Source organism: Sphaerulina musiva, assembly GCF_000320565.1.
Source record: "Sphaerulina musiva SO2202 unplaced genomic scaffold SEPMUscaffold_12, whole genome shotgun sequence".
In the NCBI taxonomy this organism is placed as follows: domain Eukaryota; kingdom Fungi; phylum Ascomycota; class Dothideomycetes; order Mycosphaerellales; family Mycosphaerellaceae; genus Sphaerulina; species Sphaerulina musiva.
In genome coordinates this window covers 556,310-580,756 of record NW_016017394.1, presented here as the reverse complement: position 1 = coordinate 580,756, position 24,447 = coordinate 556,310, and the positions used below count along the sequence as shown (strand labels likewise).

General features: G+C 48.8%; 8 protein-coding genes across 8 annotated transcripts; 3 read left to right on the top strand and 5 right to left on the bottom strand.

Moving 5' to 3' along the window:
• Nucleotides 1-256: 256 nt before the first annotated feature.
• SEPMUDRAFT_128778 (uncharacterized protein) lies at nucleotides 257-788 on the bottom strand. Its single transcript, XM_016902231.1, has 2 exons — nucleotides 482-788; nucleotides 257-430 (listed from the first exon to the last, which is right to left on the bottom strand). Exons 1-2 carry the CDS (start codon nucleotides 655-657, stop codon nucleotides 373-375), a joined length of 234 nt encoding a protein of 77 aa, XP_016756541.1. The 5' UTR covers nucleotides 658-788; the 3' UTR covers nucleotides 257-372.
• A 165-nt stretch (nucleotides 789-953) lies between these two features.
• On the bottom strand, nucleotides 954-3,212 carry SEPMUDRAFT_152091 (beta-lactamase/transpeptidase-like protein). Its single transcript, XM_016907237.1, has 3 exons — nucleotides 3,158-3,212; nucleotides 1,112-3,081; nucleotides 954-1,063 (listed from the first exon to the last, which is right to left on the bottom strand). Exons 1-2 carry the CDS (start codon nucleotides 3,176-3,178, stop codon nucleotides 1,489-1,491), a joined length of 1,614 nt encoding a protein of 537 aa, XP_016756540.1. The 5' UTR covers nucleotides 3,179-3,212; the 3' UTR covers nucleotides 954-1,063; nucleotides 1,112-1,488.
• A 558-nt stretch (nucleotides 3,213-3,770) lies between these two features.
• Nucleotides 3,771-4,340, top strand: SEPMUDRAFT_121203 (uncharacterized protein; the record flags this gene model as incomplete). Its single annotated transcript, XM_016901668.1, has 1 exon — nucleotides 3,771-4,340. One exon carries the CDS (start codon nucleotides 3,771-3,773, stop codon nucleotides 4,338-4,340), a length of 570 nt encoding a protein of 189 aa, XP_016756539.1.
• A 1,197-nt stretch (nucleotides 4,341-5,537) lies between these two features.
• Nucleotides 5,538-6,986, bottom strand: SEPMUDRAFT_111768 (uncharacterized protein; the record flags this gene model as incomplete). The annotated part of the gene is made up of 6 exons (XM_016900935.1): nucleotides 5,538-5,769; nucleotides 5,827-5,891; nucleotide 5,940; nucleotides 6,055-6,283; nucleotides 6,481-6,487; nucleotides 6,780-6,986. The coding sequence occupies 6 exons, from the start codon at nucleotides 6,984-6,986 to the stop codon at nucleotides 5,538-5,540; spliced, it is 741 nt and encodes a 246-aa protein (XP_016756538.1).
• Nucleotides 6,987-7,130: 144 nt separating this feature from the next.
• Nucleotides 7,131-8,665, bottom strand: SEPMUDRAFT_74056 (VAMP-associated protein). The gene is made up of 3 exons (XM_016910048.1): nucleotides 8,438-8,665; nucleotides 8,285-8,378; nucleotides 7,131-8,230 (listed from the first exon to the last, which is right to left on the bottom strand). The coding sequence occupies exons 1-3, from the start codon at nucleotides 8,475-8,477 to the stop codon at nucleotides 7,510-7,512; spliced, it is 855 nt and encodes a 284-aa protein (XP_016756537.1). The 5' UTR covers nucleotides 8,478-8,665; the 3' UTR covers nucleotides 7,131-7,509.
• A 197-nt stretch (nucleotides 8,666-8,862) lies between these two features.
• Nucleotides 8,863-10,409, top strand: SEPMUDRAFT_152090 (uncharacterized protein). The gene has a single exon (XM_016907236.1). The coding sequence runs from the start codon at nucleotides 9,023-9,025 to the stop codon at nucleotides 9,944-9,946; it is 924 nt and encodes a 307-aa protein (XP_016756536.1). The 5' UTR covers nucleotides 8,863-9,022; the 3' UTR covers nucleotides 9,947-10,409.
• A 54-nt stretch (nucleotides 10,410-10,463) lies between these two features.
• SEPMUDRAFT_136584 (uncharacterized protein) lies at nucleotides 10,464-11,540 on the bottom strand (the record flags this gene model as incomplete). The annotated part of the gene is made up of 3 exons (XM_016902785.1): nucleotides 10,464-11,068; nucleotides 11,135-11,396; nucleotides 11,454-11,540. 3 exons carry the CDS (start codon nucleotides 11,538-11,540, stop codon nucleotides 10,932-10,934), a joined length of 486 nt encoding a protein of 161 aa, XP_016756535.1. The 3' UTR covers nucleotides 10,464-10,931.
• A 152-nt stretch (nucleotides 11,541-11,692) lies between these two features.
• Nucleotides 11,693-13,059, top strand: SEPMUDRAFT_152089 (RNA-binding domain-containing protein). The gene has a single exon (XM_016907235.1). It carries the CDS (start codon nucleotides 11,730-11,732, stop codon nucleotides 12,981-12,983), a length of 1,254 nt encoding a protein of 417 aa, XP_016756534.1. The 5' UTR covers nucleotides 11,693-11,729; the 3' UTR covers nucleotides 12,984-13,059.
• Nucleotides 13,060-24,447: the final 11,388 nt, after the last annotated feature.

Here is a 24,447-nt window from a genome sequence, read left to right as displayed (position 1 = left end):
TCATTCCACTCCTCATACGCTGAGTGCAGAATGCGGCCTCATCAATATGCACACCACTATGATCTCGAAGGGAGAGGCCTTTGATCTATTGTCGTCCGCGAGACCTCGTCGTGGCCGCCACTGAAGGGAGGCATGAAGAATTACGCCTTGAATTCGTTGGTTTTCGGCGGCGCAACGCCACTTTGGGTCCATCACAGGGAGCCTGACACATATTACTTCTCCAGACGGTCTTCCCAGCACAGCTCCATCTTCCCACCCGAAGCATTCTCCATCTCGCGCCAGACCTAACCCCCATCGCATCGATTCTACTTCGCACAATAGCAATCACAACCGCCACGATCGCTATTCGCCTGAGCATCCCAAACACCAACGTCACACTGGAAGGTGAAGAAGAAGAAACAAAGCCATTAGTAATGAACGGCTTATGTACGTACGTACGTATATCGATTCCATCAATTCACCACTTACCATTCTTGGACAGCCATATTCGCAATTGTTTTTAGCTGTTTGACCGCAGTTGCCATATTTAGTGCCACTGGAGGGTCTTTTGCACAAGTACAGGTTGGTGTATTCACAGACATTGGTAGCGAGGTCGCATTGTGCGGCGACAAGACCACTTGTGAGGGCGCAGAGGAAGACTGTTGATAGGAACTTCATGGTTATGGTGCTGGTGGTGGTGATGGTGGTTCTTCTTGTTGTTATAGGGAATCCGTTGGGTAAAGCACACCAACTCTGGCACGGACGAACGCTCAGCTTTAAGAGGCAAGAGAAAAAGCAACCAAGCAATGAAAACCACCCTTATTTTTTCATACCTCTCACCTCTGTCTCGTGCATCGTGTCATGTCGAATCCGCCGTATTGGCGTTCGCGCCAGTGCAAGTCGCGTTACGTTCCCAATGGGCACGGACATATATCGGAACGACCATTCTCCCAGCTGGTTTTCTTCGCCAAGTCCGGGTTGCACCACTCTAATACACTCTCATAGTGGCGTTTCTTATACTCGGCGATTTCAATTTTCATTGATCTACCCAGTACCTGGATATCTCGCATGTGATGTAGCGTACCTGGTTATGTGAGCCTTGGCGGAAGAAGTGAAATTTGGGGAAAACTACATGTACCTAGGTACGCACCTACCTACCTTCTTACCTACATCTACCAAGACATGGATGTCTGCTGCCATAATTACTAGACGTCTTCAGCAGCAGAAGCAGTCAAAGCTGCAGCTTTCTTCAATTCCCCGCGTCTAGCAGAGTGGTGCCGTGGTGCCTACCTACAGGTAAGTAGCTTAAGTCTCGGTAACCGGATCTCGGACATGGTCGCGAGCATAGGTCTGTAGTATCTGGTCGAGTGACCGTCTCGGCCGTGTAGGTTCTTGGGAATTAATGAACTTCGCTATGACATATCTCAGACCTCGATAGCCGTGCGGTACCTGGTACATACTGTATTCCACAGCTAGCTCATCTCAGCCTCAGGCCTCAGGTCCTTCAACTCACAACACTTTTGCGAACTGAATCAGCCTCGCTAACCAACAACCAATAGTGACTCCGGAAATTTTTCCGTTCTCGTCACGCTGGAAAACTATAGTCCAGTTGCCAGGAGCTGGAGCATCCATGCCACGAGGATTGGACAATGTCCAAACGTCTTCGCCAATGTATTGCATGAGATGTGCAGGGCCTTGACCGAGAAAGCCATCGAAGGATCCGTATAACAAGTTGCCTGAACCGGGAGAGCAGTGGAAGCTGCTATCGACTTCTGCACATTGGTAATCTCCGATATACTCGTTTGTTGAGTTAGTTGTGGTGGGGCTCTTGATGCGCCTGGCGTTTAAGGTTCGGTGTTCTCGTTGGCGTTCGACGTGTAGTTCGTCGCCGGCGATGTTTGCGATGATACTCTTCGACTCGGCATGGATTGCACTGGTGAGTGGCACTTTTTCGGTGGCCATGTGGTACGTGATGCTCACTTGGCCATCCTCGATATTCTCCACGTGGACCAGAAGCTGAGTCTCCGTATCCAAAAAGTTCCCTTGCCACTCTGGCGCTGGGGTGGAGAGGGCTTTTTCTGGTTCTTGCCATTGGAGTAAGCGCTTGATGATCGCGTCAGCAGGTGCAGCGGAATCTGCTTCGTGGTTGAAGAGGACTACAACAGATAGATGCTCTTCTGGGACGTGAATACGGTGCAGGCGAAAGCCTCTCAGTGCGCCTCCGTGACTCGTCCAGGCTGCTCCTGCAGTTTCGCCATGAGCAAGTCCGAAGCCGTAGCCTGCAGCAGTGCCGTCACGATACGTTTGAGGCGCTACGATGGTGCTGTACAGACTTCCAGCCTCGGCATAAGTTCGTTCGAGCCACTTCTCATACGCAATCATGTCATCCAGACTAGCGACGATTCCTGCATCTCCAGCCCATTCAATACGATTGACAGCGGGGGTATAGCCGTGCTTCTCATCACCTTCATATCCCACAACAGGCAGTGGATGGCCATATGTATTTGGACACAGAGCAGCAGATTTCATGCCCGCGGGTTTGAAGACTCTCTCGTCCAACAACTGCCCGAGAGACTGTCCAGCGACCGCCTCAATGATTTGACCAAGGATGTGAAAGTTGACATTCGAGTACGACCACTCCGTACCAGGCTGAAAATGGAATGATTTCGTCCGTGCTACGGTTTGTGGGGCATCCAGCAGAATACTGAACGGGCCCTCAGGATGTGCTCCCCAAAGTGTGGTCATCGCCCAGTAGTCCCGGATGCCCGATTGCATGTTGTAGAGGTCTGCGAAAGTCAGGCCTTGGGTAACCAGGTGAGGGAGAACCTTCTGGAGCTCTGCAGAAGCTTGATCCCAAATGTCGCCGACAGATTTGGTCATGAGTGGAGTTGGTTCGCTTTTGAGCGAGGCGAGGACCAGGCAGAACATATGCTTGGATATGGAACAGATCGGCATGTGCATTTGCGGCGTGAGAGGTATGCGACGTCCAAGATCTGCGAAGCCATATGTGTGACGGAGGAAGGTTTCGCCATTCTTGATGATTGCTATAGCACCACCTGGGCCACGGAGGAGGTCTTGAAGGCTTTCGAGAAGGCGATCAGGCTAAGCATAATAAGCATTGTCTTCTGCATAATGCCGCGCTCATGATTGACCGGGTGAATTGTGCTACCTCACTTACACTGTTGTCGGGAGCCGTCATGTCGGAAGTGGCCTGGCGAGATGGTAAGGAGCTCATTACAATCCTATGGGTGAGCAGCGGGTGTGGATAATGTGATTGTGATTGTTGTTGCTTATATACAAAACAATGGCAATACCGGTAATGAGCACGTCGTCAACCTTTCTGCGGCTGCCCGCCGGCCAAGACTTGAGTGGCCGGCCAGCATGGCCAGGTATCCCAAAACTCTATGAAAGCCTTAGGAAAGCGGTCATTGATGTAGCCAGCACGGCTAATGTCGATGGAGAGGAGAGAGCGATAGAGGAGAGGGAGAGGAGAGAGAGAGAGCGATATAAGACCGAGATTCACTCAGAAAGTGTCCAAGCGTCATGTGAATAGACTCGCGGACCCTACTGCACGCGTACATCCTTCAAAGTAGAAGTACATGTAGCACGCACTCAGGCAACAGTCTGATGACGAGGCGACCAAAGTGAGGTGCAATATCACGAGAGAATGACAGTCGCGTCAACACCACTCTGCGATTGTATCGCCAACAACGCCTGAGAAACCGCTAGAAAACGACAACAAACACACCCACCTTCGACTTCCGCACAGTCTTCACCAACACCCTCACTAAATGGCAGCCGCACGCCTCCGAAAGACCTTCCGCTATCCCACCGATGACGACGACGTCGACGAGCCCGAAGAACTCGATGAAGAGCACCAGGAGAAGTTGATCGCAGACTTATTGGCCGAAGACACCGCCAAGAACGAACTCTATCGCAAAGCCTTCCTCAGCATACCACTGCTCGCCGTGCTCGTTTTCTGCTATACCTTCATCATCGCCTCCACAGCGCGCCAGCGAATCATCGCTCTCGGGGGAGTTTCCAGTCTCGCGTGCACGGCATACATTCTACACTTCCTACCTATCATCGAGAGGCCGGATCGGAAGGGGAAGAAAGCTGTGTATAAGCTTGAAGCGGAGAAGGGTCCTTTAAAGAAATATTTGGTGGTACTGAACATGGGATTGGCAGGCCTTCTGGTGTTGGCTGCTGGGCTGAGTTGGAGGCAGGGAAGAGTAGAGGATGCGTGGAGGGAGAGTTTACCTGCTATTATTATGGGGTTGACTATGTTTGCGAGACAGCAGCTTGCGCCGCTTGACGTGGAGGAGTTGCAGAAGGCACGATATGATTTGAAGGGAGCGTGAGATGGATTGGTATACACGAAGCAAATAAGTGATCAGATGAAGTAGCAGCTTGTTGTTGCTGCTGCTCACGTTGTGCCAGAACCTACAGATGTATGCCATCTGCTAGGTGTCCTGCATGCATAGTGAACGCCTTTGCCGATTTATTGCTATGAAGGATGCTATTCTAGCCGAATTGGAGCACGAGGAGCAGATCTCATCTTAGCCCGGGCTGTATCTGCTGGCTTCGGGATCTACTAAACATCAGAAGCGGCTTCACTCTCGGGCAGACAGCCTGCTAATAGGCCGAAGGAAGTTGATCAATCATCAGACTCGAGTGGTGAGGAGTGATGCGGCAGCCCAAGAAGAAGTGGCAAACCTGGAACGTTTCATAGTAAATCACACATGATCTTCCACCGCACGACAGTGCTGCGGATGCGGATTGCTCGGCACATGGTAGATTCCGAATGCAGAGGATCGAGGAGTTCGGTGAGTGGGGATTTTAGGGAACGCGCACTCAACCGAGGCGATTGAGAATATGCGGTATTGAACAGCGTGGAGGGTCAGACAGGCGAAAACGGCTCAAGTGACTGAACCAATCGAAAAGAGTATGCTCCATGGAACAGAAACGCAAAGATGTACATCCCACCTGTATACAAAGCCACAATGCCAACAACGTGGTCAGTACACTCGCCATCACCTTCCCCAGTCAGCCCGTCTCGTCACCAAGACACATAAACATTGCAAGTGCGCAAGAATTCGCCTTCCTCCTCCTGATATTCTTCTTCTCCAACCTCGACGCTCCAAAAAGAGGGTATCTAGAGTGTTGACGAAAAAGTGCACGGAAACCACAACAGCCATTCCTTTAGAGGGGAAAGACCAGCCAATTCTTTTACGATGCGGCTGGACGTACTTAACCTTTCGAAAAAGGGGTACGTGCCGCGGAATGGCCAGCTTCTCACCGCTCGATCGAGAGTGTGTAAATGAGCATATTGTGGTTGTGCTCTTGTCGTATTTGCATGGAACTTCCTTGTCCAACGGGTTTTCGTCTCGTCTCGTCCGTGTGCTTGAGATGTGAGGTGAGAGAACAGCCTCGCCTGTTCTCCCCTCATCTCATCCCAAACATGCGCGGAACGCCATCTGTCAGGATTCTTCTTTTTAGGCTATGTACTTTTGCGGCTTTTTTGCGGTTCTTCACGGTGCACAGAACGTGACTTGAGATCAGGTTGTAGTAAAGCAAATCCAATAGAAAGGGTCGGCTCTGTCATCCTTCTCGAGGTCGAAATCGGTCGGCGTAAGCATCTGGGGCCTGATTCGCTTGGCGTAGTGCTCTGTTCCAATATAGGAGAAGAAGTCGATAGATGTGGAGTGTGGTTTGTGTTGTGAATGGTGAAGTGGGAGTGGAGAAGTCTTGCAAATGATTTGACTAACCATTCTACTCTTCCTCAAAATGCTGTATAAGTACACATTCTTGTTCATCAGAAGTATTCATTGCTCATCTTGAGCATACATAATGTATCTCTTCAACCATGTCATCTCATCATCAAGCCCTGTATCACCTTTGTCCGCCTTATTCTGTGGCTTTGTTTGGCAATTGTATTCTTGTCATAACCCATGTCATACCCTACAGATCATAACAGTAGTGTTCTGTTCCAATGTGGGAGAAGAAATTTTGCACGTGTGGTTTGCCTTGTCGTGCACTCAGTATCGAAAGGATTGAGCCTGCGGATCGAGCTACATCGCAGCAGAAGCGGATTTTAGGCGCCAGAGAGCCTGAGGCGGCGGGTACTCTTCGCCCTGGACAGCGGGTGCAATTGGAGATAGGTCTGTCATCGGCGACCCTTGGGAGCATGCTTGACGTGTCTTGGGCGGCGCCAAGGCTGATCTAGAAAGACGCGTCGTCCCCGACAATACGTCGATTCCGAAAGTGCGTTGAAGATAGCTTTGAGGCTTGCGCAAATTGGAGTCTGCGGTATGAAGAGAGAAGAGAGTGCAAAGAAGGAGGATGCTCTTGTTTTGTCCAGGAAGGGCAAAATATCATACAGTGCGTGAGCCATAGTACTGATCGCGAAAGGGTCGGAGGCCACAACTAGCATTTCAATCCTACCTAATATAGTCAGCTTCTGTGTATCATTTCTATGATGCGACGATCAGAAGAACATACCCAAGGTCTTCGACATGTCATAAACAACAATATTGCTCATGCCCCTACCATCGAGTAAAATATTGCTCATGAACCTGACGCACCAATCAACCTCAGGAGAAATTCAGGAGGTTGCGAGTACTAGCGTTCGAGACGGGAGTGCTGAAGATGCAGAGACTGCATCTGAAGCTTTGGTACCGGCCCCGTCGAAGACCATCGTTGCCACGAACAACACAGTCTTGTGTACAGCGAAGCTCCCTCGAAAACACAGAGAGTCTTGATCTATACCATACAAATACAGCTATGCGTTCTTTACTCACTGTCACAACAAACGCGTCGAGAGACGCGCGCTCTGTGACAAACTCAAAGGTACTAAAACCATGGTTGCGGTCCAGAAATGGACCAGTCCTGGCTGCCAGCAGGGCGAATCTGACGCGGATTTTCAGTCGTGCGATAATTAGGAAAGAAAGGGAGGAGCCGAAGGAGATGCGGTTAGGAAGAGAAGAAGCTAAACCTATTTTTGGCATGCTAATCACGTGATAAATCTAGAGCTTGGACTTTCGGCTTCGACACGCCAGTCGCAAACTGCACCATACTCACACCAGGCGTGATATAAAATCACAAGACAAGTCGAGGACCAACAATCGCCAATCGCGGAGAAAGAGAAAGATGCAGTCTGTAGTTGTAAACATTTCTCGCAGTATCGACATTTGCAGAGGCGGGGGGAAAAGCATTCTCTAATCAAAACATAAGGTAATCACCAAGTATCTGCACGCCCAGACCATCCTTCTCTCGTTCCATCGCAGTTTGCAAACATGCACCCTCAGGGGTCTACGCCACTCGGCGTAGTAAGGTATCACCCGACCCTCCTTGGCCCAGGTGCCCATGTATGCTGCGAACGCCGGCTGTCAAGTTTTCGCCGTCGAGTGTCCATCGCTTGTTGCCTGTGTCCACTTCCCGGCCGGTCCTCTAGTATTGGACTCGTGTTCGCCATTGCCAATTCTCGTCATCGGTCTTTTCTCTGTCTGGATCGCCACCCTAGAAGGGCAACTAAAAGAACAGGTAGGCAATCAAGAAGCTCAATAGAGCGATTGCCGCCACAATCTGCACGGGTACACCACCCGGCGCAGCTTGAGTGATCGGAGTTGGACCTCCTTTCGTTGCAGTAGCACCATCTCCTCCAATGTTGCGCTGCCTGAGGCCAGTCGCTTCTGCTGCCTTCGTCCGTAGCTCCGAGATGGTCTGGTTCGCAGCGGCCAGTTGTCGCTCGAGTTCCGCCTGGCTAACACCAGTCACATTGGACACGGCGGCAGTTGTCGAGTGAAGAGTCGATTGGGGCTGGTTGAGATCTTCCATGGGTGGTGCACTCTTCTCGAATGTGGAGCTTGACGACGCGAAGTTGCGTGCAGGAGTGACGGCAGCTGGGGATGGTGATGAGTAGGCTGGAGGCTCTTCTTGGAGATGCGAGGCGCCATTCGTGGCCGGCGAGGGAGACGCGGCAGCACCCACCCCAGCGCTACCATCGGCAGGCAGAAAAGAGACGCGGATCTTCTTCTCTTGTATGGAGGACTTGGCAGTTTGCTCGATGTTGGTCCAGACTGAGGCGACATTGGCAACTTCGACATGGGCGCCAATGGCAACAGATTGCACAAGAAACTTGTCGCGGCACCGTGCATCGAGGGGTGGATCTTCCCTCATGGACTGCAGCAGGACTTGGACCTCGACATCCCCGCCAGGGTCAATGCGACCAGAGTTGGGTCGCACGCAGTATCTACAGCCCTATCAGTGTCCGCCCATCACCTTGACTACCACTAGCCACACATACTGCTTCGGCGCAGTGGTCTTCACCTTAAAGGCCACTGGATCGCTATTGGGGTTGTGGAGCCGAAGGACTTGGCTGACTTCGTGATTGAAGGGGCCTGAAGCGCATTGTCAGCGGGAGGGGCAGCACTGGGTGATGATGTTCGAGTCTACACACGCTTGAAGCCCAGCTCCTGAGGCGTCAAGTCCACCGACATGGTTGCGGCGAGTGCAGGTGAAGCGGTGGTATGGCAGGTTGGCTGGGAGGTGAAGTGCCTTGGGACGAGGGGCTGGCGAGTGCTTGGCTCGACGCGCGGAGGATTGTCGCAGGCACTGCTCGTAGGGAGTGCGGTGTGTGTGTGCGTATCGTATTGGTCAAGGAGACGTTGTGGAGCGAAGGTGTTCTTCAGGTGGTTGTGGGGTGTTGTTTGGTAGTGCTAGTGACAGTAGAGCGGAACAAGTTGGCGTGGAAGGTGAGTACGCTTCTCGAACCCGGTCGTTAGGTAGGTGTCGTCTGTGCTTGGTGTCGTCACTTGCAAGCTCGCCTCGCTTCACATGCCGAGACACTTCTGCCTACCCTACATATACTCACTGCCTGTAGTCCGCAGACAACCGCCTTGCTTACTTCAACACACCGCCGAGGATCTATTTCCAGCTACAATAGCAACGCGTACAGCTCCAAGCTCACAGCCAATACTATCGCCCGACTCTCAGTCAATACCACCTCCCCACCTCCACATCCACGCTCAACACCTCTGCCGCCATGGGTGATCTCGACAGCTTGGTCGACATGGGCTTCGACAAGGAGAAGAGCGAGATGGCTCTTAAGAAGGGGGGCAATCTTCAAGGCGCGATCGATTGGCTGGACAAGAACGCCGACCGCTCCCTCGAGCAGCTCAAGACTGATGAGGCAGAAGACGCGGAGCAGCCTCAGCTGGCAGCAGGCGAGGTACCCAAATCAATGATCTGCAACGAGTGCCAGAAAAAGTTCCGCTCCATGGCACAAGCCCAATTCCACGCCGAAAAGTCGGGACATACCGATTTCGCGGAGTCCACCGAGGAGATTGCGCCACTGACCGAAGAGGAGAAGCAAGCGAGACTAGCAGAGCTCAGAGCGAAGGCGGCAGAGAAGAAAGCAAAAGCAGAGCTAGAGTTGAAGAAGGAGCAAAAGCGCAACGAAGAGATTCGACGAAAGCACACCAAGGAGAGCGACGACGCGAAGGAGCAGTTGGCGCGCAAGCAGCAAATACAGGAGGCTGCTAACAAGCGAAAGGAGAAGGCCGAGGACATCGCCGCGAAGAAGCGTATCAAGGACAAGATCGAGGCTGACAAAGCCGCTCGCAAGGCCAAGATTGACCAGGAGAAGGCGATGCGAGACAATCCCGCTGCATACAACCCAGGCGCTGCCACTGCCGCTCCAGGTGGTCTTGCAGCTGCAGCTCCTGCCAAAGCCGCAAACCACAGCGAAGCCCGTCTAAGACTCCAGACTGGAAATGGTAATATTATGAAGACCATGCCTGCGGACACGACGCTGTTCGAGGTTGCAGAGGCAATCAAGCAGGAGAATGGCACAACAGCTACCAGCTTCACACAATCTTGGCCCAAAAAGACATGGAAGTACGAAGACTTCGGCATGACTTTGAAGGAAGCAGGATTCGTGCCATCGGCGGCTTTGGTGGTGGAATAGAATGACGACCGTCAAGTTTCGAACGCTATGCTGGACCGGGCGGAGCACGAATGTCCACAATGGGTTCACAGCGGTAAAGGAGGCATTTCATACGTATGTCCTGGTGCAGAGCCGCCGTGGAGCAGCAGGTCATCCAGCCCTCCAACTGAAGAAGATGATATTGATCGAGAAGACGTCGACTGGTGACTTCCATGATCGTGCTGCACCGATGCAGTCAATGCAGTACTACATCCTGGCTTCGCGTGAAAGGCGGCGTAATATGCCATAAGCGTTCGACTGTCTTTCTCGAACGTGGAGGGGGGCCTGGAGCGCGGGTGAAGATCATGTGGCTATTTTATATGCATAATCGGCCAATGAAGGAACGAAAAGAAAACGAACCAAATCACGAGACGATGAGAAAGATGTAGCTTTACGATCTTCAATGCAAACCATCAACGGAATGTTAACGTTGAGTAAGAGAGAGATGCTGTCATGTTCCATGCATGCATGTCCCTTCTAACCTAAATTCCTTCACAGGCGCACTTTTTCGATCCATGTCCACATTTGCCACCGCTCGCACTTGCGACTAGAAGCTCTTGCGCCATTGTGTCATTGACGACCCTTGCTCCGTACGAGATACTGATTGTATAGAGCCGCTGCCCAATTGATAGAACAAAAGCCTGTAGGAACATCTGTGAGGTTTCATCCCTGAACTCCTTCAGGACACGGAATAATAGATGAACCTTACCACGTTGCAGATCAACCCCGCGAGCATCAGTGATGTAGCCTGACGGTCCTCCCACTCGACATAAGAGGTCCTACCATGCATGCCGAAACATGACGTCCGTCTCGTGCGTGCGTTGCTTCTTCATAGGTGCATACCTCATCCCTTCCCGATCGACGAAGCCAGCTCATGAGTTCAAATTCATGCTTAACCCTCCGCAGCAGCACGCACTTGTTGCTGTTAATGTTGTTCCTGTTCCCGTCCCTGTTCCAGTGGTCGTTGTCATTGTTCTTCCTGCTGCTGTGCCAGTTGTTGTTCCTGAATACTCGCCCAAGCCTTCTGCTGTCCCTCATACAGACCGGTATAATATCCAGCATAATACCAGGACATCATGATGTTCTTGAGATCTTCGTTCTGGGCTGTTTCATGTTCGTTAGCTATGACAGATGGCATCTGGGTGAGATGCAACGAAATAAGACTCTTACAGCCATTGAGAAGAGTTTGTGGGAGATTCGGCAATATGGGACCTGCGGCAGTATGTGGGGTGGCTGTCGTTGTCGTTGCTGTAGGTGTTGCTTCTGTCGTGAAGTTGATTGGTGCGTTTGATGATGGTTGCGTCGTAGTTGTTGTTGTGCCGTTTAAGTAGGCGGCCGCTTTTGATTCGACTGCGACTTCTTTGAGGCTTTCTGTGGGCGGCTGCTTGGGCTGTTCGACTTTTTCTCCTCGGGATGCAAGGCTGTGGTATTTCTGTGATGAGGAGTGAGCGATGGTTTCAGCGTGGTGATGAGGTTGAACTTGTCTGACCTTGTATTCATTGAAAGCATCGTTCCAAGAGGTGACTAGTGCCGAGTCATCCCACAACTCGTCGTGAGTGAGATTTTCGTCTGCCATGTTGGGAAAAGATGGAGTGTTTCTTGGGTCTGGAAGCGGTTTACTTTCATGTGAAGTTGGAGATTAGTTCAGTCCCAGCAGTTTCCCCGGTGCTCCACAAAAATGTTTGGAAAATTGGAATCGCCAACACCAACTTCATTCTGCACTCTACACAGACAACATTACTTTTTGTACAGTACAGCAGTAATCATGTCAGCCGAAACCAAAGGGAAGAAGCGCAAGTCGGGCGACAACGTTGAGCCGCTTGCGAAGAAGGCTAAGACAACACCTGCGACGGTGAAAAAGTCCGCAGATCGACCTCTGCCCGCGAAGTCTGCTCTGAAGACCGCCAAGTCGGAGAACAAGACTGTCGTTGTCAGTGAGAAGACAGTCAAAGAGAAGGAAAAGAAAGGTAGTAAGAAGGCTTCCAAGAAGGTGGTCGAAGAGAAGGAGGTCATCGTCGAGTCCAAGCCAGAAGCAGAAGCAGTCGTCGCAGAAGCCACCAACGACGACTCCGAGTCCGACGGCGGCGCAGAACTCACTCCAGACCAGACTGCCGCTCTCCTTGCCGGCTTCTCTTCCGATGAAAGCGAGGGAGAAGACGACATTGACCGCGACCAAGACGGCATCCCCATCGAAAGCCTCCCAGCTCTTCCTAAAACCGAAAAAGCCATCGCGCGCGAACTGAAAATCTCGCGCATCAAGCCCAAGAACATCAATGGCGCTTCTTCAGACCCCGAAGCCACACCAGGCGTCATCTACATCTCCCGCCTCCCACACGGCTTCTACGAAAAACAACTCCGCGCCTACTTGACACAGTTCGGCGATGTCACGAATCTCCGCCTCGCAAGAAATAAGAAAACGGGAAAGAGTCAGCATTACGCGTTCATCGAGTTTGCAGCAGCTGCTGTGGCGGATATTGTCGTCAAGACTATGGACAAATATCTCATGTTTGGACATATCTTGCAATGCAAGCGTGTGCCAGCTGAGCAAGTCAAAGAGGGCATGTGGAAAGGTACGAAAGCGGTCAAGGGAAACGGGAAAGCGAGACCGAGAAACAGGATTGAGGGGAGCAGATTGAGAAAGGGGACCGATCGGGAGGGCTGGGAGAAGAGGATTACCAGGGAGAGTGAGAGGAGGAAGGAGAAAGCAGAGAAATTGAAGGAAATGGGATACGACTTCGACATGCCTGATGTCAAGCCTGTAGAGGGTGTGGCGGCGAAGGAAAAGAAGAGTATCGAGCAGGTCAGCGCTGGGGCTACGGCTGAGGAGGTCGTGAAGGCGATCCAAAACGGCACCGAGCCGGGCAATGGAGAGATTGTCGAGGAGACTGTTCTCGCTACTGTCAATGCTGGAGCAGAGGGACAGGCTATCGTTGCTGAGAAAACTACAAAGAGGAAGAGCAAGAGCGGTGAGGTCAAGGTTACCAAAGAGAAGGCGAAAAAGAGGAAGACCAAGGCTTAAAACGAACTTCTCATCACTTGGGCGTATCGGTGTTTATCCCAATTGAGCCCAGCAGCTCACATTTCACATTTCACAATAACATTCAATGCACTCTACCTCTTCTTAACAGTACGGACGGCATATTCCTCTTGATTTCGGATAAGGTACTCACCATCTTCAGGCCTCCACTGTAGACGCCTCTTCCCATCTCGATCCTGCTGACACTGCTACATATCCAAAAATTTCCTATGCAGGGCCATTTGATTATGCAGGGTGCGTTGTTGGCCGCGTAGAGCAGCACACATATGAGAGAAAAGGCTCGGAATCGGCACCTGTGAGTCTTCGCTCAATTCCTACAAACCAGGCAGGTACCTTGAGCTTGCGAGGCAAGACCTAAAACCCCATGAACATCCTTCTTAATAATGCTGATGAGCCGGGTCATTGTAGGGTGGAAAGACGATGAATACCTTTTATAACACATTTCCGTTGGCTTGTTGCTACTAGTCCGCCCTTTACCGCCTTAGGTCCTCGGGTAGTTCTTCTCGATCTAGGTCGCTAGGTTAACTAACTCGTCCCGTATTTTAGGGATAGAATTATAATCGACGATCCGTCGGCGGGTCTCCGGATACAACCGGGCGAAGAACTAGTATAGCTATTGCTCTAGAGTATACCGTTCTAGCTATACCTCGAGAGTCTCTAGGTATATTAGGAACTCTCTTAGAGACTAGTTAGTACGTTGTTTAGCGGACGCGTAGTCTAGGTAAGCCTAAAGCAGTCGAGCGTTAGGATCGTCTAGGAGGTTAAATAGGAACTGCTTGAAGTTACCCTAAGTCGTATCCTTATACTCGGCCTCGGTTATCCGCTACTAGTATACGTACTAGCGGTCCCTCGGGGTATACCCCTTAGAGAGGTACTGTATTGCCTAGGTATACTTCTTAGCTTCCCGTTAGAAGGATCGTAGATTCTAGAGGAATACGACTTCGTACGATATTACGAAGTCGCCGTATTCTTTTAAGGACCTCCCCTCGTATTCGCTAGGGGCTTTTACCGAGCGTTTAGGAGGAGGGGCAATATCGGTTTCTATAGTATACCGCTTGTAACCGCGGTAACTCTAGAGGTCGGCTACTTCTTAGATTAGTAGCAGACGTTCCTTTTCCGCCTATAGGCGGGCGATGTCTTTCTAAAGGTCGCTTAGCTCCTTGCGTTCGACGATAATTTCCGGCTCGGAATCGTTCGCGTCTTCTAGCTAGATACTAGTAAGAGCTTCTATAGATTCCTCCTAGTCGAGCAGTTCCTAAACTCGTCCTACTTCGATATCCGTAGAGGAAGATTGTTTAGTAGAGGCCTATTCTAGTATAGAGGGGTTCCCCGGCGAGTCGCTAGGGTTCTATCTAGTAGAACGTCCTCCTACTATTGTTCAGACCTTTCCCTTATAGTTAAGGTACGAGAGTTATTATATAATAGTTCTGTAAGCGTAAGGGTATACGCGACAGAGGTCCTAGGTATAAAAGGTATAAACAATATATAGCTTGCTAACTAAGGTATAATAACTCTGCCCTTCCTTCCTAGAGGAGGGTCCTCGCTATATATACAAGCTATTCTATTGTCTACTCCTCGCTACCGGCACTGCCTCCTCTTAGGCAGCAGCCGATAACCGGCTCCCTTAGGAACCCTCTTGATTCAGAACGTCTCCGATCGGTAGGGTATCCCTTCTATACCGGATCGCCGGGGGTCCGCGAGGGCTTCCCGTCCCGCGCGGCACGCCCCGCCCGCCTCGCCGGGGGTTCGCTAGGGCTTCTCTGCCCTAGCGTGTTACAACTTGGTTAACTTCTATAAATCTTCTATACTAACTCTACTTTGACTCTACTATCGACTCTACTATCGATATTTTCCTACTAGATAGCTAACGTTACGATAACAGTAGGGTAATAATTTAAGGAAACTTAGTTAACTTCTATAAATCTTCTATACTAACTCTACTTTCGACTCTACTATTGACTCTACTATCGATATTTTTCCTACTAGATAGCTAACGTTACAATAACAGTAGGGTAACAACTTAATAAAACTTAGTCAACTTCTCTGAATTGTTTATACTAACTCTACTATTAACTCTATTATCGATATTCCTCCTACTAGATAGCTAACGTTACGATAACAGTAGGGTAACAATTAAAGGAAACTTAGTCGACTTCTTTAAATCTTCTATACTAACTCTACTATCGACTCTATTATCGATATTTCTCCTACTAGATACCTAACGTTACGATAACAGTAGGGTAACAGTTAAAGGAAACTTAGTAGAATTAGTATAGAAGAGTCGACTATTAACTCTATTATTAATGTTTCTCTTACTAGATACCTAACGTTATAATAACAGTAGGGTAATAGTTAAAGGAAACTTAATCAATTTCTCTAAATCTTCTATACCGACTCTACTATCGAGTATTGACTCTATTATTGATCTCTCCTACTAGATAGCTAACGTTACGATAACAGTAGGGTAATAGTTAAAGGAAAGTTAGAAAAATTTCGATAATATAGTTAATAATAGTCGCCTTACTTAAGAACTAACGTTATAATAACGATAGGATAACGGTAAAAGGGAACTTAGTCGACTTCTTTAAATACTAGATAGCTAATGTTACTATAACAATAGGGTAACGGTTAAAGGGAACTTACTTTGTCGACTTCTCTAAACCTACTATCCCGATCCTACTACTATATTATTAGTACTAACATAGTATATAAATGTTAGAAACTTACCTTTATCGATATTTTACAAGACTACGCTACAAAATATAGTAGATTTGAAAACGAGTGCAGTGTTTTATTTTCGAGTGCATGCCAAGAACCGACGCGCGCGGCTTACCTCAGAACGAGTGCGCGTCAGCTGTACACGCCTCCCTACCTACCTGAGGTACTGGCATTGCAGTGCATTTTACCTCCTCGCCTCCAGCCAAGACTCTATCTTTGAGCAATGCAGCCTCAGCGTTTTCTCGCGAATCCAAAGATCGAGATCGCCGGGGAGATACTAGGGAACCGCGTACTAACGCGGCTAAAGCCCCGAAATCGGGCGCGGCTACGAAAGCCGCTCTAGACAAAGGGGATCACTTAGGACTAAAGTGCTACGAGTGCGGCAAGATAGGTTACATCCGCCTAGACTGCCCGTTAAAGCGCGGTAATCCTAACCGGACCCCTATCTAGCTAAAAAACTAATTAGGCTCGTCGCGAACACTTAGGATACGACGGGGCCCCGACCTATTGAATCTAGGGATATTATTAAAATAATAGGAACTATTATTACTAGCGAAGGTACGAAACCTATATAGGTCGCCCTCGACACGTACGCCTAGGTAACTACGATTAGCTAGAAGGTAGCGGTAGAAATAGGCCTACCCCGAATCGAGGCCTAACTCCCGTTACTTAGATAGCTATCGACCTACGAAACCTACTACTATAGCGCCTACGAGTTCTAGTTGAAACTCAGCGACTCTAGTATAGACACCCGAACTATAAAGATTCTCGCCTATAGTATCGACTAGGACGGACCTTCTATCCTCCTTAGCCGGTATTCCTTAAAGACCCTAGGCATCGATATCTAGAACGGTCCTAGTATATAGCGATAGGGACTAATAATCTCTAGCCTCGAGAGGGTCTCCCTAAAGAGGTTGAAGCGCGAATCGAAGAAAGACTCCTCCCCTATCTATATAGTAGGGTAGTTACGCCTAGCGAACCCCCGGGGAGGTTAGGGCTCGACCTTCTAGATTTACGCGATTAACTAAGGCGAGGCAAAACAAGTCTCCCTCCCCGCTACATTAGAAGGATATCGCTATATATTCGACAACGACTCCGCGGCGATCCTTCCGGCCTATAAGGCAACCGACTATACTATCGAACTAATAGATAGTAAGGAACCGCCCTTCGGATCCCTCTACTATCTCTCCTAGCGGGAGCTAGAAGTCCTCTAGGAATACCTCTATAAGGAGTTAGAGTAGGGACAGATTGTATATAGTACTAGCCCCGCCGGGGCTCCGCTACTATTCGTACTAAAGAAGGACGGGACCTTGCGATTATACGTCGACTACTACGCCTTGAATTTAATTACTATTAAGGACCGATGCCCTCTTCCCCTTATCGACGAAAGCCTTACGCGCCTTACTAGCGCTAAGTACTTTACCTCTCTAGATCTTAAGGACGCGTACTACCGAATCCGTATCCGCGAAGGCAACGAATAGAAGACCGCTTTCAGAACGCGATACGGACACTTCGAGTATAAGGTAATACCCTTCGGGCTAACTAATGCCCTAGCTATATTCTAGGCGTACGTTAACCGGGCCCTCGCCGGGCTGCTCGATAATATCTTAGTAGTATACCTAGATAACATCCTTATCTATACCTACTACGATAATATCGAAAAGCACTAGGAGGCAGTTCGCCGGGTACTCGCTAGGCTAGAATAGGCGGAATTGTTCGTTAACCTAAAGAAGTACGCCTTTACGCAAAGCGAGGTAGTATTCCTTAGATTCCGAGTAAACCGTAAGGGCGTATACACCGACCCTAAGAAGGTCGCTACTATTACCGAGTAGCCCTCGCCGACTAACCTAAGGGAACTGCAGTTATTCCTTAGGTTCGCTAACTTCTACTACTGCTTTATAGCGGGGTACGCGAAGGTAATAGCCCTAATAACTAACCTCCTAAAGAAAGGCGAATTCTAGTAGACGGAGGCCGGGGAGGCGGCGTTCTAGGCGCTAAAACAGATGTTTACTTCCGCCCTTATACTCCGCTACTACGACCCGGCGAAGCCCCTACGACTAGAAACCGACGCGTCCGACTACGGCCTATACGGGATCCTAACGTAGCTCTATAACGACCGGTAGCACCCTATCGCCTTTATATTAAGAAAGATGTCGCCGGCAGAGCAGAATTACGAAACATACGACTAAGAGCTCCTCGCGGTCGTCTATAGCTTCAAAGTCTAGAGACACTTCTTCGCGGACGTATATACCCCGCTTTAGGTATATACCGATTACAACAACCTAAGGGGTATCTAGACAGTACAGAAGCTAAACGGGCGACAAGCCCGATAGGCGGTATATCTAGGCTAATTCGACTTCGAGATATACTACCGGCCGGGGAAGACTAACCTAGTAGATAGCCCCTCGAGACGAGCGGACTATTAGACCGAGAACGACGCGGTCAATCAATTGCTACTAACCCTCTAGTATAAGCTTAGATTAGCCGATCTAAGTATTGCGGTAATAGCTATATAAATCCGTAACGGTAAGGTTAGTATAGCAAGTAGCGAGGAGTCTACGACCGAAATTTCGGGTACGCCCGGCGAACCCCCGGCGCCGTTACGTAATACAACTCCGGTCGCTAGTACTAGTAAATATATATACTACGTACTACGCTTAATAGTAAGAGTCCTACTCGCGAGCTAGACTGCAAGCGGCGATATAGAGCAACTCTTTAGAAGTCTCGTAGCCTCGCTATAGCAACGGGACGAGTTCGTCGCCCGTAAGAGGAACGAGTAGAAGGATGCCTAGCGAACCCGCCGCAGTAAGCTAGACCCCTAGATATTCGATAACAAGAACCTACTACAGTACTAAGGGAGGCTTTACGTCCTAAATAAGCCGGCCGTCCGAGCAGAAATTATAGCTAACTTCTATAACTCCGCCCTCGCTAGACACTTCGGCGAAGATAAGACGCTAAAGTTGGTCTACCGCTCGTTATATTAGCCGGAGCTCCGATAGGATATAAGAGAATATTGCAAGACATACGATGTATACTAAAAGGCTAAGGTACCTAGGACAATACTATTAGGGGAGCTGAAATCGCTTCCGGTACTAGGAAATATATAGGAGGAGATCTCTTTAGATTTCATTACTAAGCTACCCCCGGCGAAGCACTATAGGGTAACGTACGACTCTATACTAGTTATTGTCGACAGGCTGTTGAAGATATTATTATATATTCCGGCCTAAGAAACGTAGACCGTAAGGGACTTTGCTAAAGTTTTTATAACGTATATAGGTACTAAATTCGGGCTCCCTAAGGGAATCGTTAGCGACCGAGGTACGCTCTTTACCTCGGTATTCTAGACCGAGATCTGTTACTAATACTAGATAAAACGACGGCTAAGTACCGCGTACTATCCCTAAACAGACAGGCAGACGGAACGCTAGAATTAGACGATAGAGGCTTACCTTCGGATATTTACGTCTAATAGATAGGACGACTAGGCGTCCCTCCTACTATACGCGGAATTCGTATATAACAATGTGGTATACGCGACTACCGGCGAGACGCCGTTTATAATAGTATATAGGAAACATCCCTAGTAGTCCGCGTTAGACGTAGACGTCTACTATAAAGGGAAGGCGCCGGTAGTATCGGACAAAGTCTAGCTGCTAGAACAGGTACGAGCGGAAGCGGCGACTTGTATATAACAAGCGCAGAAGCGATAGTAGCGCTAGTATAACGACTACTACACTCCGTAGACGTTCGCTAAGGGAGATCTAGTACTCCTAAGTATAAGGAACTTGAAACTAACTCAGCCTAGCAAGAAGCTATCCCTTAAATTCCTAGGCCTATTCCGGGTTGACAAGGTAGTCGGCGATAGCTAGTAGGCATACTAGCTAATCCTACTAAATACCTACTATATATACCCGGTATTCTATATCTCCTTCCTACGACCCTTCTACGAAAGGCCCGGCGCTCCGCTAGCGAACGTAGCGTCCCCCGATATCGCCGCCGATAGTACCGAAGTATAGGAAGTAGACAAGATAGTAGACGAAAGGAAAAGGAAGGGAGAGACGGAATACCGACTTAGGTAGAAAGGGTACGATAAGGACTTTAATACTTAGGAACCTAAGAACAACTTCGAAAACATAAATAAGCTGCTAGATAAGTAGAAATCATTACGGGTATCCCCTAAGGGAGCGAGCAGTAGATAAAAGAAAAGTATATAGTACAAGACAAACTATTATAACCCTAGTAGACCCCCGGCTACCTCCTACTAAATATGCTAAATATTCCGCTCCTTATACGCAAACCCCCGACGCTACCCTCTGCCGAAGGCGCTTCGGCTATAGTATAGTCGCTTACTAGTACCGGCGTAGGGTCCCGGGTACCCCCCGAGGCCTTAGGCGCTGCGTACCGGATAAGACCTCCGAACTCGTAATCGTCTAGGTATTCTTCTCGCTAGAACCCGTAATCTGCCTATATTATAGCCTATTAGCGGGCCCGGTACGGAGGCAACCGATAAATCTTACGTAGTAGCGCCGGGACTTCCGCGTCTAGAAGAAAGCGGCGAATGTCCCTTAGGACGGCTACTAACCCGTTAGGACCTATATTCGATATCGACCGCGGATCGATATTAGGAATCTAATCTCCGCTAAGGTAAATGTCCCGACCCTACTCCTCCGGGTCGAGAGAGGACTTAACCTCGCGGCGAGGCGATATAAACAAAGGCAGGCTAGAGTAAGTTTCGGCTATCGGGCTTAATTGCCGACGAGCCGGCGACGACGGCGCGGTTCTAAAGGCGGCGGGAGGTAACAGACGCAATAGTAGTATAGTCGCTAAGGGAGAGGCGCAGGCAGACTCTCGAGAAAGAGGGTTAGTAAAGCGAAAGGGAATCGCCGGGTATAATACTAGGCGTAATAGGCTCCGAGAAGCCTCGCGCTCCGTAGGCAAGGGCGAGAAGCCTCGAAATAACGGCGCTCTAGAGACGCGAGGAGAGGCTAGAACGGGCGGCGCGACGGTAACCGATAGTACTACGGGCGCCGGGGATTCACTTCGGAGGGCGCCCGTTATAAGGAGGTCCCTATCCTATAGGGCCTCTACCTCTAGCGGCGGCGCGTTCTCTATCTCCTAGTTATCGCTAACATCCTCCTCGTCGTATCTATTATCGAACCGACGTATTAGCTAAGGGTTCTTAATAGGGCGACCGCTATAGCGGGATAATCGGGGAGTTCCCTGGATAGAGCGCAACGACAGTAATATCGGAGCAGGACGGCTAGGTATCCGGCGTAGATATAGTACCCGGTCTAAGGTAGCTGCGGCGATCCCCTCTAGGGTATTAAAATCGTACCTAGCTATATAGCCGGGTAATAGAGAGTACGTAGTATTCAAAGTACGACTACTATACGGTATACGAGGCGCTATACGACCGGCCGTCGAACGTCGAGGGGTCTCGCGAGCTACTAGTTAGCGACGAGCCGCCGGGGTACGCGCTAGTAAGCCTCGGATAGGGACCGCCGGACGAGCAGCAGGACAAGTAGTCGCCGTAGGACCGCTATACGGACGAGAGGGCGTATCGTTAGTCGATATAGGAATAGTACTAGCCTTAGGTCGACGTAGGCTAGGAAGGGCATCCCGAACAAAGTCTAGCAATACGGGACCCCGCTCTAGAGATAGAGTAACCTTGCGTACCTTCTCGCCGCGCCGACGAGAGGTTACCGGCGTCGGTACCGTAGCTAGAAGCTCCTTATCGTTAGACGAATATACTACGGGGCGACTACCCCGACGGTAACTCCGACCTATAGGGGGTGCTAGCAGGGTTGCTTAAGGATAGGGCGAGGCGCGGGGAACCGCCGGGGCCTCGTCTAGGCGTAATACTACGATAGGCACTACCTAGTAGAACCTCGTACGCGTCTGGTTAAAGGCGTCTGCCGCGGTAGTAGAGGAACGCTACGATATAGTTAGCTAGTTCCCGAAAGCGGGGAGCGTCGTTAAAGACTTACCGCTAACGACCCTTAGAGGCGTTCTAAGGGTCCCTATACGGGATAGCGTCCTAGCGAACGCAATTGCTCTAAGAGCAGCAAGCCCTAGTAGTCTTAGGTCGACCGTAGCGCGAGGGTAGGCCTACCTATAGTAGTCCCTATATAGTAGCACGCTACCTTAATAGTATAGATCTCTCTGTTAAGGGATCGCGCTATAAGATAGAGGCGTGCTACCTAGCGACAGTACTCCTCGTCGCCCTCTACGAGGACGCGCGCGTCCTCTACGGAGCTTGCCGGGTAACTAGCCGTAATCTCTCTCCAGATCTTATTATAGGTATCCTTCTAGCGTTAGACGGCGATTACCTTGTTTAAGAGTCTTAGTACGGTCTGTATACAAACTCGTTAGCAAGGCGAACCCCTAGCGAGGCGGACGGACACTTACCCTTCCTATACTATTACATCCTACTTTGTTGTTGTTCGCGTAGCTATCGTATATATAGTATATAGGCGTATTATACACTCGCCCTATAGCGATCGACTTTGCGTACCGTAGGTATATAGCTACGTACCCGGTTTCGTCTTAGTCGGCGTCCGACTAGCTATAGTCCTAGTCGTTAGGCACTATATCCTTTATATACGCGGCGGAGAAAGGAATCGTTACGTACCCCCGGGTAAACGCTATAATAGTCGAAGGGGCCTAATAAAGCGGCGGAGCCGGCGAGGGAAACTAAGAGACAAGGCGGGGGCTACAAAGAGTAAACGAAGAACGAGAAGTAGAAGTATAGCTATCTGGATATAGTAGTAGTAATAGAGTTGCAGGCGGGTAAGAATATTGGTACATAGTAGGTTGTTAATAGGAAAGGAATAAGAGGATCGTAGAACGCGCGACGAACCTATTGAAATATTCTATCTCTATAGCGATACTACCGCGCACTCCCGACTACTACCTACGGAATTCGCGACGCGACTATAAGTAAACATTCTTAGCGACGCTTCGCGACAGCGCGAACATAAGAGGGAATTTGTATACAATGTTTACTAATGCCAAGGCATAGACATTCTATAGGTATGCGCTAGCTCTACGTAGTACCTAGATAAGAGCAGACGTCTACCCCCGTTCGTAGGGCGAATATATAGGGGACTAATAACCTGTCGCTACTAGGGACATTAGCCCTAAGAGGGAGCGTCTATAATACGCTAGGGCAGAGAAGCCCTAGCGAACCCCCGGCGAGGCGGGCGGGGCGTGCCGCGTAGGACAGGAAGCCCTCGCGGACCTCCGGCGATCCGGTATAGAAGGGATGCTCTACCGATCGGAGACGTTCTAAATTAAGAGGGTTCCTAAGGGAGCCGGTTATCGGCTGCTGCCTAAGAGGAGGCGGTGCCGGTAGCGAGGAGTAGATAATAGAATAGCTTGTATATATAGCGAGGACCCTCCTCTAGGAAGGAAGGGCAGAGTTATTATACCTCAGTTAGCAAGCTATACATTGTTTATACCTTTTATACCTAGGACCTCTGTCGCGTATACCCTTACGCTTATAGAACTATTATACAAGTTTCCTTTAACTATTACCCTACTGTTATCGTAACGTTATCTATCTAGTAGAAGGAATATCGATAGTAGAGTCGATAATAGAGTTAGTATAGAAGATTTAAAGAAGTCGACTAAGTTTCCTTTAATTGTTACCCTACTATTATCGTAACGTTAGCTATCTAGTAGGACGAATATCGATAATAGAGTCAATAGTAGAGTTAGTATAAACAATTCAGAGAAGTTAACTAAGTTTTATTAAGTTGTTACCCTACTGTTATCGTAACGTTAGCTATCTAGTAGGAAAAATATCGATAGTAGAGTCAATAGTAGAGTCGAAAGTAGAGTTAGTATAGAAGATTTATAGAAGTTAACTAAGTTTCCTTAAATTGGTACCCTACCGTTATCGTAATATTAGGTATCTAGTAGGAGAAATATCGATAATAGAGTCGATAGTAGAGTTAGTACAGAAGATTTAGAGAAGTTAACCAAGTTTCCTTTAACTGTTACCCTACCGTTATCGTAACGTTAGCTATCTAGTAGAAGGAATATCGATAGTAGAGTCGATAATAGAGTTAGTATAGAAGATTTAAAGAAGTCGACTAAGTTTCCTTAAATTGTTACCCTACCGTTATTATAACGTTAGCAATTTAGTAGGACTGTAGAACAAATATTGTTAATTAAGTTTCCTTTAACCGTTATACTATTGTTATAGTAACGTTAACAGTTTAGTAGGAAATATATTCAAAATATAGACTAGATGCCTAGGGCTCTCTACTATATAGCTTTCTACTAATAGATATAGCGATCTAAGTCAAAGTCTAACGTTTCGGAACCGTTTAGGTAATAGTAACACTATAATTTACTATTTCTATAGCTTCTAGTCTTCTAGATAGAAAGTACTTTGCTTATACTTCTAATATACTAATAGTATACCTAGATATATTACTACTTAGTTAGTTAGTAGTACAATACCGTTAGGAAACTGTTATAATAATAGTTACCTTATTAAGTAGGTCTTACTTCTTAAAGGGAAATACTAATATTAGTAAAACGGTATTAAAACAGTAGAACAATAGTTTCTAAATATTAAGTAATCAGATATTGCTCTATTAATTACTAGATCTTAGTAATAATATATATATAAGTCTAAGATAGTAGTAGTATATAAGAGTACTTTCTAGTTAATATAAAGAGTATATAGAGATATAGTATTTAGATTCGTACTAGT

What these genes read in the sequence shown, in the direction of transcription:
- SEPMUDRAFT_128778 (XM_016902231.1), bottom strand. Translation starts at nt 657, where the DNA reads ATGAAGTTCCTATCAACAGTCTTCCTCTGCGCCCTCACAAGTGGTCTT. An exon ending in AAAAACAATTGCGAATATGG is followed by an intron (nt 431 to 481) that starts CTGTCCAAGAAT and finishes ATACGTACGTAC; the next exon opens with GTACATAAGCCGTTCATTAC.
- SEPMUDRAFT_152091 (XM_016907237.1), bottom strand. Translation starts at nt 3,178, where the DNA reads ATGACGGCTCCCGACAACAGT. An exon ending in TGACGGCTCCCGACAACAGT is followed by an intron (nt 3,082 to 3,157) that starts GTAAGTGAGGTA and finishes TATTATGCTTAG; the next exon opens with CCTGATCGCCTTCTCGAAAG.
- SEPMUDRAFT_74056 (XM_016910048.1), bottom strand. Translation starts at nt 8,477, where the DNA reads ATGTCGGTGGACTTGACGCCTCAGGAGCTGGGCTTCAAGC. An exon ending in TCAGGAGCTGGGCTTCAAGC is followed by an intron (nt 8,379 to 8,437) that starts GTGTGTAGACTC and finishes AATGCGCTTCAG; the next exon opens with GCCCCTTCAATCACGAAGTC. An exon ending in AAGACCACTGCGCCGAAGCA is followed by an intron (nt 8,231 to 8,284) that starts GTATGTGTGGCT and finishes ATAGGGCTGTAG; the next exon opens with ATACTGCGTGCGACCCAACT.
- SEPMUDRAFT_152090 (XM_016907236.1), top strand. Translation starts at nt 9,023, where the DNA reads ATGGGTGATCTCGACAGCTTGGTCGACATGGGCTTCGACAAGGAGAAG.
- SEPMUDRAFT_152089 (XM_016907235.1), top strand. Translation starts at nt 11,730, where the DNA reads ATGTCAGCCGAAACCAAAGGGAAGAAGCGCAAGTCGGGCGACAACGTT.